We start from the raw sequence: 12,570 nt of genomic DNA, 5'->3' as shown, positions 1-12,570 counted from the left end.
GCTGCCAGCCCAACAGGAGGACAGGAGGAGTAAAAGAAAGAGTCGATGCCTTACCATCATCGTCCATTCTATGGCTTGGCATCCTATTTCCTTCTGCCATCTGCCGCATTTAAATAGTTGCCAAGTTCAGCAAATTTTATTCGAAGTAGTTAATTTTGTTTTCGGAAATTGTATTACCCATTTATTTAGTCAAATTTTGTTTGTGGCCGTGGTCCATGAAGAAGAAGAAGAAGAATGAAGGTGGTGATGATGGTGCTGCTGCTGCTGCTGGTGGTGGGCGTGGCAGTGCTTGTTATCGGTGTGAGTGTGTGGCAAACAACTAACTTTCACATTCACTCCCACTTAATGGGCGGGTGGTTGGCTGATGAAAGTTTTTTGCTAATTGGATTGAAAAGTTCTGCCAGTGACAGGCAGCAGCAGCAGAGCCAAAACGAAGAAATTAAATGAAATGATATGTATAAATCAGGCAGTAAGAATCAGTTCGGCTTAGTCTCAGTCGCGCTCTCGCTCGCTTTTCCATTTAACTGTAACTAAATCAGACTTTAAACTCGATTATCCATCAATATATCGTGGCGCACAAATCCCAAAAAATCGAATCATCTAGATGATATTTAGGCCAACATCACATATGCAACCATATTTTTGCCATCTAAGTCTTTTCCTAATTCAGTTAGAGGGATATTTCGTTTGGGCAAAGGCGGCTTCCTCCTGGCTTGTTGTTGTAGGCCTTGATGCCTGCTCCTGGCTCCAGGCTCTCGATGCTGAAAGCATTTTGAAATATTTATGCACACAGCATTGCGGATGAGTGAATGATGCCAGGCAGGCAGGCAGGCAGGCAACACTTTGAAATAGTTGCAAGAACGATTCCAAACCCAGCAACTCGATTCCGAATGGCAAAGTAATTTCTGTTTTTGAACGGCGCCAAAAAAAAAAAACGAAGAGAAATCCTGAACTGAAGCCAACCTTTGGATGCCTGCTCAGATTCTTTGCGGTTGGCGTTGGCGTCTGTAACGGAAATGAAACGTGCGTCTGCCCGGAGCGGAGTATGTGGGTGGGACTACAGCAATGGTACGTGCCGCCTGCTTGTGAGTGTTGATGTGTGCCTGTGTGTGTGTGTGTGGGTGTGTGTTTGTGGCATTGAGTAATCATCAACGTTGAAAATTGCGTTTTTTATGGGGCCAATGGATGATGGTAACGCTGGCTAAAAGCGCTGACGTGGCATCATTGTAGCTGTACTTAGCATATATATACATATGCAGTTACCAATGTATAGTATGTATAGGTATGCGTGTGTGTGTGTGGCACAAGTGACACGGCATGGGATCGCAGTAAAATCCTTTTTTACGACATAGCCTCGACGCGACGCCTGTTCAACTCATATTACGCATTCTGTTGCGGTTGCCTTTCCCTTTACTTCTCCTGCTGCTGCTCCTCCTTCTCTGTTGGAATGGCTCTCTCTTTCTCTGCCTGGTTGCTGGTTGATGTCTTGTGGTCTGTCGAGACCCTTCAGGCCACAGAGCACGGCAAAAATTAATTTCGCAACATATTCAAAGTGTTATTAAACATAATTTATTAAAACCAAAATTGTATAAAGCCAAGCCGTTGCCTTTGCTTTTGCCCTTTTCATAGCTTGACGGCATTGCCCGACTTCTGAGAGCTTGTAATAAATTTTTGTGATTTTCTTTCTGTTTTTTTTTTTTTAACTGAGCCTGGCCATAGATGATGAGGTGGAGGGGGAGAAGGCGGAGGTGGAGATGTAGTCGACTGGGCCACAGTGTGCGGCTGTTGTATGGTGGGGAGGTCATGAGGTCATGTGGCGGCTTGTTCTCTTGTTTCTTTTTTTTCTTTCTTGGCTTTGCGCAACAAATGTCGCCAGTTAATGTTGTAAACAAGCTGTGCGGTCCTGAACCCGTCTGTAGGAGGCGTACCACTGACTCCGCCCTTTATGTCTATCTCTGTCTCTCCCTCACACTCTCTTAGTGGATGTGTGTGCGTGTATGTGTATGTCTGTACATTGCTTTATGATATATGTGTAAAGCGTTGAAAATCGGAAATTTAATTTCCACACACAAAAAGTGGCTTTCCAACTATGCTTAGCCATATAAGATGTATATATATAATAATAACTGGACAGCAGCTTAATTGCTGGCCATAATTCAACCAAAAACCTTTTGGACCAAAATTTTAGCCAAGTCTGACCTTATTTTTTTTTCTTTTCGCCCTCCCTTCTTCTTTTTTGTGTGTGCGTTTTCCCATCTCCTCCTGCTATACATTTCTTATCTAACTAACAACAGGCTCTGCTCCACACCCATGATGTGGTCGCGCGGGATGTCTATGGTGAGGAGGCGCTGCGTGTTACTCCGCCCCCCATGGTGCCGTATCTCAATGGCGATGAACTGGACAATGTTGAGGGTGGCGGCAGCGGTGAACTGCAGCATGTGACCCGAGTGCGTTTAGTGCAATTTCAGAAGAATACCGATGAACCCATGGTAAGAGAACAACAATAATAGAGCCTATGCATGTACATAATAACTAACTAAATCTCTGATTATATAGGGCATCACACTGAAAATGACCGAAGATGGGCGTTGCATTGTTGCTCGGATTATGCACGGCGGAATGATACATCGACAGGCCACCTTGCATGTGGGCGATGAGATTCGAGAGATAAATGGCCAACCAGTGCAACATCAATCGGTTGGACAATTGCAACGAATGCTGGTAAGTGGATACCAAATTTGAAATCCTTTTATAATCTCCACTAACGTTTAATTATCATTTGTGTTTGCAGCGCGAGGCACGCGGTTCGGTTACCTTTAAAATAGTTCCTTCGTACCGTAGCGCACCGCCGCCATGTGAGGTAAAGTAATTTGCACCCTTTCGTATGAAGGGTTATTACATTTCATTCGTCCAGTTACACCCGCGTTTGCGGACATTTCTGACGGACCAAATGGTTTTGCGAACTTAATATTCTTTTCACGTGCATATAATGAATGCATTTTGTGGTTAGAGGCAAAACCAATTAGTCTGCCATTTAATACGCCTAATGGCTCACTGAATAGACCCAAAAAACTCTTTCCACTCTCGAAACATATGCCAAACTTGCATTTTTCATCTAGAAGTAGTTTTCTCTCTTCTTCCCTCTCTCCCTCTCTCTATATGTATATGTATAAACCGTTATGCAATTATTTTGCTGCTCATTAACATAAATAACTCCTCACTTTTCGCTACTTCCTCCTTATTTACCATGCACACACAAAATAACCATGCAGCTTTTCAGGATCAGACCCGCCCCAGTGCTTGTAAGTATCACATTCCAACAATAGACTCATATATGTATCCGTCTCTCACACACACACACACACACACACACACATAGACACACCCATTCATTTGTTCATACAAAGTTTAACAATATAAATCAAAATGCACATGTCTCATTGAACATTGACAAGAGAAGCGAATAACTGTCTGTCTAATTAATATCCTGTCTCTCATTAACAATACCAGCAACATTAACCACAATCAAACAGCAATAGGTATACACACAAACTCACATATACAATTGCAAAATTCAAAGGGGTTTAACATTTCAATTGTCTTAAATGTCGGCAATGAGTTTTCAATCAATTTTATCAGTAAATAGCATTTCACTTAATCAAATTTCTGAATAATTCCTTAGCAAAACAGAGATTCTAAAGGATTTCTTTCGATTTGCAACAAAAATGCTGCATAGTTTTAATTAATCATATTATCTTGGCAGTTGACTAATTAAATTCTAATACAAATTGTTAACTGAATTATTTTATTTCAAGAATTTAGTTTGAGTTATAGAAACAACAAAGGCAAAGTTCATGTAGCTTTAACCTCTTTGGTACCCTTCTAAATGTTCCCTTATCTTTGTTAATACTCTATGTAAGAGTATAAAAAGACATTATTTCTCATTCTTTTTTTTTTGCCCGACATCGAGTCTGATGATTCAAACAATTTTCCAAATATTTATGTATAGGTTTTCATTTATTTAAATTCTGTTACTTTTTGAATGAATATTTAAAAAACAAACTGCTGAGATTTCAACTCTGTATTGAAAAGATTCTGAAGAAAACCAAAACCAAAGTAGGCCGAAAAAGCAGCATTGCAAGGGCGTGGCTGGTGGTCTTAATCCAGCCCTGTTTATATTGCAGTTGATGTAAATGTTATGGTTGATGTTGGTGTTGCTGTTGTTGCTCTTGTTGACAACTGCTATCGTGTAAATGAGTTTCGAAATTATTTTCAAACTAAACCCATTTTGCTGATGCAGACTTTGGCAGACAGTCGCTGTATACAAATACACACACATATATTTGAGCATTAGGGCTCAGCCAGCAATCACATCACGTTTCATCGTCAGCGGTTTTTGGTTTCATGTCTTGTTGTAACCTTAAAATTGTAACCATTATCTTCTTCTTCTTTTTTTTGTGTCGTCTTGTTTGGTTTTTGATTTTTTGTTTTGTTTTCGCTTCCTGTTTAGATATTCGTGCGGGCGCAATTTGATTATAATCCGCTAGATGATGAGCTTATACCCTGTGCCCAGGCGGGCATTGCATTCCAAGTGGGCGATATACTACAGGTAGGTAGCATTGACCTAGGACTTCTGAATGATAATACTAATGTTGATGATGATGATGATGATGCCAACAGATCATTAGCAAAGACGACCATCACTGGTGGCAGGCAAGACTGGATACGGTTGGTGGATCGGCGGGACTGATACCCTCACCGGAACTGCAAGAATGGCGTATAGCCTGTCAGACGGTTGATAAAACCAAACAGGAGCAAGGTAAGCCAACTAAAACTCTAGGCTTCAGTTATCCATATATCTATATTTGTATACATAATCTTATGCCTATTATTTATGTGTAATTGGATGCTCGAATATAATCAATCGTTTGCTATATAATTGTAATATATTGGAAAGTGTATGAAGAACAAGTAGTTAAGAAACAAAATATAAAGAAAATCCAAGGAAATCCAAAAAAAAAAAAGAACAAAAATGGGAAATGTGCTCTCGCTCTCGCTCTCAGTCTCTCTCGCTCTTTCTATCTCTCTCCTAAGAATGTCAGCGCACTAATACACAAATATAACTCTCATATATACACACACCCACACCCACACACACACATACACTTGTCCCCTATAAGATGCCCCCAACACAATTTCATATCAAGCTTAGCCAGAGAGTTGCATGCCCCAAAAGTTAGACAAAAACTTTGAAAATTTTGCCACAAAAGAAAAAAAAAACCTAAAAAAATTATCAAAAAGAAAACAATTTTTTAATTTGATTAAAATTTCACTTTACATTAAGCATTTTATTTATTGTTTTCTGTACAATATATATACATATATAATATTTTATCAATGTCGTCAACTCTCAAATGATCAATCAATCAAACGATTATATTATGTGTATATATATAACTATATACATACTTGAAATGTATGATCATCATATATATATATATATATATATACATATACAATGCAGGAGAACCGGGTGCTGGATGTTCCGCTCACGCAGATGGGTGTGATGGATCCACAGGTAGTTAAACAAATAAGCAAACAACAAACAATTATAAACGCAAAACACAAACAAAAACACTCGAAACAACACTTAAAGAAATACAAGTATTAACAAACAAAAATAACTGACAATACAAACAACAACAACAACTATAAACTGTTTCCATTTTTAAGTTTTGTTACAAATACAAATTTCTTTCCATAAATAGAAACAAGTTAAAAATCATAAAAGAGTTCACCAGCAAAACGTAGCAAAGCTCATTTAGACGGCACAGTAAAATCAAAAGTCACCGATTCCCCCTCGTTTCACCACTCGATCACTGTTGCATTATCATCTAGAAATCGTTAGCTTTAACCCCAATAAATCCACACAAGCCATCATCTCAACTCACTGTATGTAAAAAGTCCTTGTTCAAATTGAATTTAAATTAAGTGACATCATCTCAAACTGCAAAGGCAGATCAAGTGTGGGCAGCGGAATGATGCTTAAAGACCAGATCAGATCAGTATTTGATATAGAATGAAATTTTGTCGGAGCATGCTTTGTGATGCATGTAATACATATTACTTAAGCATGTGGCTTTTTAATAATAAGAATTAAGAAATGGATTGCACTTTGCTATAACATTTGCCATTCAATGTATATTACCCACAGTAAACTGTTCCATATTCGGGCGTAAGAAGAAGCAATGCCGAGATAAATATCTGGCCAAACATAATGCCATATTTGATACGCTCGATGTGGTTACATACGAAGAGGTTGTCAAAGTACCAGGTAAGAATTGTTAAACTTAAACTTGTTTAAACTTTCTATTATACATAAATTCCTCCTTTTTTTGCAGTGGGTGATCCAAATTTCCAGCGTAAAACCTTGGTGCTATTGGGTGCACATGGTGTTGGTAGGCGGCATATTAAGAATACTTTAATATCCAAATATCCGGATAAGTACGCCTATCCCATACCACGTAAGTATTATACATATATAATGGAAGTTCATCTATATTGATTTAAGAGTATTGCATGAATATATTCATAAAGTATTACTGACTCTATGAACTTCAAAGTTGAAAACATTTAATACTTGTTAGGCAATCGAAAATGAGTAGAATAGAGTTCAACTCATGCGAGTCAAAGTTCAAGTTCAATAATCACCTGAAAGCCTAAAAGACTTTTCGCTTATATGAGCCTACTATTCAGCTCTTCAGGAGCATTTATTCCACTGCAAATCCTTGATTCAAAGAGGATCAAAGTGCATAATTTTATTGCTTCTAAATGTCTATTCTGATTGCTGTTGCTTTCAAATGACATTTTCTTTAATTAACCGTGATTAATAGTCGGGGAATGATTGACTACTGATTTTTATACGTTATCATTACTTACAACTCACAAAATCAAGGCGAATCTCTATTGATTTTTTGAATATTGAATACTTTGTTCTATGAACTTCTTAAAACGAGAAAGTTGTCAGACCGAATGACTCGCTTGGACCTCATGCAATGCTCTAATAACGTATATATCTACAAATATTTATAATTTTCGATGCATTGCAGATACAACGAGACCTGCTAAGCCCGAGGAGGAGAATGGACGTAGCTATTACTTTGTGTCGCATGACGAAATGATGGCTGATATTGGTGCCAATGAGTACTTGGAATATGGTAAATAATTAAACCCATTCTCTCCATCTCTCTCTATCTATCAGTGGTGGCAATCATTTTAATATGTGTTTTTTTTTTTTCTGCAGGAACCCATGAGGATGCCATGTATGGCACCAAATTGGATACCATTCGTCGCATACACACTGAGGGTAAAATGGCCATATTGGATGTTGAGCCGCAGGCGCTTAAAATTCTCCGCACCGCTGAATTTACACCCTATGTAGTATTCATAGCGGCGCCCTCGTTGCAGAATATTGCAGATGTAAGCATACTGATAACCCAGAAAGAGATAGAGCCAGTTACGACATTTCTAATTGGTTTTCGTTTTTGGGGGGCGTTCTTTGATTGTTTTTTGGTTTTCTTTTTGTTTACAGTATGATGGAAGCCTAGAGCGTCTGGCCAAGGAATCGGATATGCTGCGTCAGCTATATGGCCATTTCTTTGACTTGACCATTGTGAACAACGATATAAGTGAGACAATTGCGACACTAGAAACGGCCATTGAACGTGTACATACCACTCCGCAATGGGTGCCCGTCTCCTGGCTGTACTGACAAGACAGTGAGCTGGAGTGCCCCGATTGTCTGGAGGGCTGCGATTGTGAATGGGATGCATATACACAGGCATCGAATGTGGCCCTCTATTAAGTGAAAGGAGGAGCGCCCACACACACACCTACACACACACATACAAACAAACAAACAAGCAAACACCACATACACACAGAGAGACGACACCATTAAAGTATTACCATGGCACAAAAACAACACAACCAACAACAACAACCAACAACAAGAGAGAACAAAATCACTGTAAAAGTGGTTTTTAAGCGCCTGGCGCTTAGCTATATAGACAAATGTAATGGGTATTATGGGAACTGCAGTCGCAACGCAAAGACAGAATGTTAATTTTAAACAATCAATTGGATTTGCCCTCTTTATGTATAAGTATCGTCTATGTGTTTTTTATTATTATTATTATTTAGTTATTATTGTATTGCATTTATTGCCGCCATTCCAGTTATAGCAGCAAGCTGTTTGTTTTTTTTAACTTTCCACTTTGTTCATGTTATTTGTTTTGATTGTATTATTCATATTTATTATTATTAATGTACAATTTGTTAGTATTCTGTTTGCCAGAGACAGCATTAAACGCTTATGTATGTAAATCTTGCTCTTGTTAGTAATTAAGTTAACTAAAAATACAAAAAAAAAAAAAAAGAAGTCAATACAATTTTAATATATCGAAACATTCTATAAAAGAAAAGCTAAGAACGTTTAAGAAAATGGAAACCAATTAAATGTAAATTGTTTAAACAAATTCTGTTGTTTTCACACACACACACAAAATGAAGTCTTTTGAAAAGCGATCGTAAAACGAGTTGGTAAATTATAGCAAACTACGTAATTAATTATAATTAAACATAGACACAAAAAGACAACAAAAATATTCACATAAACAAAATGAAAATATAACAAACAAACAAAAAACAACAACAACAACACAAAACCAAATATGACGTGAGCAATTTCAAGTGTTTCAAGAAGAAAAAAGAAAAAATTAATAATAATAAAGAAAAGCAAAACAATTACATAAAATAACTGAGAAATAAATGCAAAGAATTAACAAGAAATTAATAAATGAAAAATGTGCACGTTTTAAATGCAATAAAGAAAATGATCAACTACACACACAGACACACACAAACACACACACACCCATAGAGAAGAAGAAGAGGGAGTATATTTGTTGACATTTAATTAAATTAAATGAAAGCTAAAAACAAATGCAATCAAAGACATAATTATTTGCAGCAGCGTTTAATAAAAAAGCAAAAAAACAAAAGAAAAACAAACAAAACATAGAGTGAGCACAACAAAAACACACACATACTAACGACAGCAAACATTTAAACATTTAATTAATAAAATTAACAAAACAAAATAAAAAAAAAACACCCTCCCCCCAAAAAACCAAACCAAAAACTATTTAACAGAAGCGAAGTGCGCTGGACGACGCATTGAACACAGGCACACACACACACACACTCATATATATATATATATATATATATATATATATACATATATGTATATATTTTTTGAACAACTCAAACTCAGGTTGGATACATTGAAAAATCAGTCAAGTTCAATAATGTTAAATATAGCGAGCGCTTCCTTTTAACCCACAGCCAAAAACCAAAAAAAACAAAAACGAAACCAAAATAAAAACGTGAGAGAAGAAGAAGAAATAAAGAAACCCCGAAACCAAGAGACAAACAAAACGAACGAAAAAGTAAACAAAAGAAACCAATATGAAACAGAAACAGAAAATTCAAAGAGCTGAACGAACAGAAAACAAAAACCATATGAGATTGAAGATAAACCCACAAAACAAAAAACAAAAAAACAAAACCAAAAAGCCACCCAGCAAAAAACTAATTAGCAACTTTGCAGCTTCAAATTTTTAAATGCATTAACTAAGTACAAAGTTAAAAGACAAAGATCATTTTGTTGCTGTAACCACAACTAAGTAGATCTTCATTTTCCATAAAGGCGAGAGTATATAGAGATCTTCATCTTAAGATTGGAAGACGTATTCATCAAAACTAATTTATGCTTTTAGGATGAGTTCCCAAAATGGAGATGACTTACAAAAGATTGATTCTTAATTATAATATATATTTTACTTATTTTGTGGGAAATAAGTGGAAATCGAGATTTTTAATTCTTTTTCCGCCAATATCCCCGATTTCCTCCACCAAAATTAGGAGCCGCTGATCTTAGTTTGGTTAAACATAAGGATTGAAGTACTAAAAGACTTTTGACATTAACCATTCCAGTTAGGATCAATAGCTATTGGATTTAGGGATATTTTAACATAAATCACATTTTGTTATTACTATAACTATGTGGGATACATTCCAAAATGCTATCAGCTGAAATCTAAATCCTTTAAGCTGGATCATTTTAAATATTTTCTTTTGAAAATCACCCTCAAATACGCCAATAGCTCATCAGAATCTGAAGCTCTAAGGGAATGTAATTGAAAATAGCCAATTCTGATCCAAGAGATTATAAACTATTTCTATTTTCAAAGTTTTGAGGTCTTCAAGGACTCGAATTTCCAATATTATGCCGACTTTTTTTAAAGAAATGATTGCAAAACTTGGAAAATCGTCTACAATTCTCTATAAATCATTGTTCTCTTTGATTGTAGATAAAGTTTCTTAAAATTTAAGATTCAATTTTTTGTTTGGGGACTCTTCCTTCAGTTTTCCTTAACCCGTTTTTCTTTTTTTGTTGTGACCATTGAGACCAATTAAGCTTCATAAATGCATTAACTAAATTTAGGCTAAGGAGTGCACATGCAATCACAAAACGCTCACGAAAAAAAACTAATAAACTAACGGAAAACAAAGATAAGAAAACATTCAAAACTATCTCTCTGGATGGCCAAATGAATATTCTGTTATATATATTTGTTATTTTTTTTAGTTTTTTTGTGGAAACTTTCATTTGGGCACGTGGAACACTCTTACTTTAGGCAGCAGTTAAATAAATAAAACAAAAGCGCCAACACTAAAAAAGAAAAAACAAAACAAAAACAACAAGGATAAAGGACACAAAATAAGCAAGATTTTTGGGCAAGAAAAATGCAAAACTTTAAAATTAGTAAATATATTGCAAGAATTTGAATTTTATAAAAGCATACAAAAAAAATGCAGCAGCAAGAATTAAACTTACCACCCACCCTTTTCCCTTATTCTATTTAACCTATTTAAGTCGATATTTATTTGAACAACACACAAAACACCCAAGACACAACAACAACAACAACAATTCTATGGTTTCAAGATGGTTGAACAACAAAACAAACAAACAAAACACGAAAACTATAAGAAATATTTGTATGACGCTGGGCTCTTATATGCAACTTTTTTGGTTCTAAAGCGTTGAAAAGAAAGGCAGATAGACAAACAGAAAGAGAGAGAAAGAGAGGCAGGCAAAAGCTATGCAAATCATAGAACTCAACCCAACTACCCGAAAGAAGAAGAAATGGAAAACGAAAACCAAAAAAAAACTGAAGACCTAAAACTACCTACCCACTTAAAAGAAAATGAAGCCAAGTGGCCAAATTAACTAAGTATTACTACCTATTTAAAAAAAAAAAACGAGAAAACTGTGTATGTATTGTATGTATATGTATGTATATTTTGCAGCCCCCGCCCTTGCCCCCGCCACCCCTCCAATTAAAACCTAGGCTGGGTGTGCCACAAAACACCAACAAAAAAAGAAAGAAACAACAAAAAAAATGCTCAAATCAAAATCTAAAGATAAAGATAAAAAATGAGAAAGAAATTTGCTGATAAGCATTAGAATGATGATGAAATTAGGAAAAACTCTGGCCCAACTCTTTTGGCCAGAATTTCGTATGGTTTTATATGTGTATAATTTTATTTCAATTTGATTTATCAATTTTCATTTCTTCTCTTAGCTGATGCGAGCAAAAATTGTAGTCGTATACCTAAGAACAACAACAACAACAAACAAACAAACAAACAAAAAATTCATGCTAATATTAAGTAACAAAATTTATTGTTGATAATACAAAATGCAAATGAAACAAAAACAAAAAGTAACACAACAACAACAACCAAATGAAATTACACATTTTGGTTAATTAAAAAACCAAAACAAAACAGAAAACCATGTGAATTAGAATTTTTCTCTAATTGAATAAGTTGATCAATGAATGATAATGATTATGATGATGATGATGATGAGTATGATAATGCTTATGATCTCCAAATGTCAATAGAATTGTATGCAAAAATTGACAGAAAACGATTTGAGCTAATTGAGAGAGAATTGTTGTTAATGAAATGATTGGATGAAAAGGATTGACACAAGCGAAAGACATTGTGAAGAAGTTAGAAAATATCATTTAAAATAAATGATAAAAAAAACAAAAAAAAAAAAAAGGTATTATATATACATAGTTTAAACATGGGATTAATAATAATAATAAAATTGATGAAAATGGGAAAGCGAATTAAATAAAATGAACAAACAAAAAACAAGTAAAAACACACGAATAATGTTTTTTAATTCCATTGGTGGTTGTTTTTTTTTTTTCATTGCCATGAATGACAAATAACTCAAAAGGTGTATTAAATTTGGTTAAGTCGCAGTTTAAATACTCTGGGCAAATGTTTTTTAAACATATTTTTTACCCCAGGGTGAAATGGTTTATGAAAGTCCTTAAAATGTATGTAAAACTTAGGTATGTATAATCTTGATCAGCATGTTCATTTGTTCAGTCGTGGAGAACTAGTCTGAGGTCAAATATT

General features: G+C 35.4%; 1 protein-coding gene across 13 annotated transcripts in view; it reads left to right on the top strand.

The window, feature by feature from the left end:
* The window catches only part of CASK (peripheral plasma membrane protein CASK), a 38,063-nt gene extending 25,803 nt beyond the window's left edge, over nt 1–12,260 (top strand). For 7 of the 13 annotated variants that reach the window (XM_068301625.1, XM_068301622.1, XM_068301633.1 and 4 more), the window contains 12 exons: nt 2,295–2,489; nt 2,557–2,721; nt 2,792–2,860; nt 3,273–3,302; nt 4,511–4,609; nt 4,681–4,819; nt 5,525–5,578; nt 6,215–6,334; nt 6,402–6,524; nt 7,110–7,217; nt 7,304–7,479; nt 7,592–12,260. In XM_068301625.1, coding sequence (XP_068157726.1) covers nt 2,295–2,489; nt 2,557–2,721; nt 2,792–2,860; nt 3,273–3,302; nt 4,511–4,609; nt 4,681–4,819; nt 5,525–5,578; nt 6,215–6,334; nt 6,402–6,524; nt 7,110–7,217; nt 7,304–7,479; nt 7,592–7,771 — 1,458 coding nt within the window. In that variant the 3' untranslated portion in view covers nt 7,772–12,260. The remainder of the gene's footprint in view (nt 1–2,294; nt 2,490–2,556; nt 2,722–2,791; nt 2,861–3,272; nt 3,303–4,510; nt 4,610–4,680; nt 4,820–5,524; nt 5,579–6,214; nt 6,335–6,401; nt 6,525–7,109; nt 7,218–7,303; nt 7,480–7,591) is intronic. The other 6 variants (XM_068301626.1, XM_068301623.1, XM_068301624.1 and 3 more) reach the window with 3 other exon arrangements.
* Nucleotides 12,261–12,570: the final 310 nt, after the last annotated feature.

Source organism: Drosophila tropicalis, unplaced genomic scaffold (genome assembly GCF_018151085.1).
Source record: "Drosophila tropicalis isolate 14030-0801.00 unplaced genomic scaffold, ASM1815108v1 contig_878, whole genome shotgun sequence".
Classification (NCBI taxonomy): domain Eukaryota; kingdom Metazoa; phylum Arthropoda; class Insecta; order Diptera; family Drosophilidae; genus Drosophila; species Drosophila tropicalis.
The sequence above is the reverse complement of the archived record's forward strand: the minus strand, read 5'-3'. Positions and strand labels throughout refer to the sequence as shown.